Source organism: Bison bison, unplaced genomic scaffold (genome assembly GCF_000754665.1).
Source record: "Bison bison bison isolate TAMUID 2011002044 unplaced genomic scaffold, Bison_UMD1.0 scf7180017863957, whole genome shotgun sequence".
NCBI classification, from domain to species: Eukaryota; Metazoa; Chordata; class Mammalia; order Artiodactyla; family Bovidae; genus Bison; species Bison bison.
The window spans coordinates 355,672-356,700 of record NW_011494529.1 but is presented as its reverse complement, the minus strand read 5'-3'; the positions used below and the strand labels follow the sequence as shown (position 1 = coordinate 356,700).

General features: G+C 70.4%; 1 protein-coding gene across 1 annotated transcript in view; it reads left to right on the top strand.

Annotated features, from left to right (window-relative positions):
• Positions 1–218: 218 nt before the first annotated feature.
• FOXD3 (forkhead box D3) overlaps positions 219–1,029 on the top strand; it is a 1,371-nt gene continuing 560 nt past the window's right edge. Inside the window, 2 exon segments of the mRNA XM_010833922.1 lie at positions 219–476; positions 478–1,027. Coding sequence (XP_010832224.1) covers positions 219–476; positions 478–1,027 — 808 coding nt within the window.

Genomic DNA, 1,029 nt, shown 5'->3' with positions numbered 1-1,029 from the left:
CACGGGGGGCGGACGGCACAGCCCGAGCCGTGCGATGCCCGGCCGCCGACTGTGAGCCAAACCGGGAGGGCCCCGGACCACCTACGCCCCCCTCCCCTCTCCTAATCCCCTGTCTTTCGGGGGCGCCCCAAACCCCTTTCCTGAGGTTGGCGGCAGCCCCTGAAGACGCCCATCGCGCGCCGCTCCTTCCCCGCCGCCGCCACCAACCCCGAGGAGGGATGACCCTCTCCGGTGGCGGCAGCGCCAGCGACATGTCCGGCCAGACGGTGCTGACGGCCGAGGACGTGGACATCGATGTGGTGGGCGAGGGCGACGACGCGTTGGAAGAGAAAGACAGCGATGGGGGCTGCGACAGTCCCGCGGGGCCGCCCGAGCTGCGCCTGGACGAGGCGGACGAGGTGACGCCGGTGGCACCCCACCACGGGCAGCCTCAGCAGCCGCACCAGCAGCCCCTGGCACTGCCCAAAGAGGTGGCTGGGAGCCGGGGCCGGGCCAGGGGGCGAGGCGGGAGCATCCGAGGCCGACGGCTGCAAGAGCGGCGCTGGCGGCGAGGAGGGCGGCGGGAGCGGTGGCGGGCCCGGCTCCGGCAGCGGTGCGGCGGGCGGCCTGGCCCCGAGCAAGCCCAAGAACAGCCTGGTGAAGCCGCCCTATTCGTACATCGCGCTCATCACCATGGCTATCCTGCAGAGCCCGCAGAAGAAGCTGACTCTGAGCGGCATCTGCGAGTTCATCAGCAACCGCTTCCCCTACTATCGGGAGAAATTCCCCGCCTGGCAGAACAGCATCCGCCACAACCTCTCGCTCAACGACTGCTTCGTCAAGATCCCCCGTGAACCGGGCAACCCGGGCAAGGGCAACTACTGGACCCTGGACCCTCAGTCCGAGGACATGTTCGACAACGGCAGCTTCCTGCGGCGCCGGAAACGCTTCAAGCGCCACCAGCAGGAGCACCTGCGTGAGCAGACGGCGCTCATGATGCAGAGCTTCGGCGCCTACAGCCTGGCGGCGGCGGCCGGTGCCGCGGGGCCC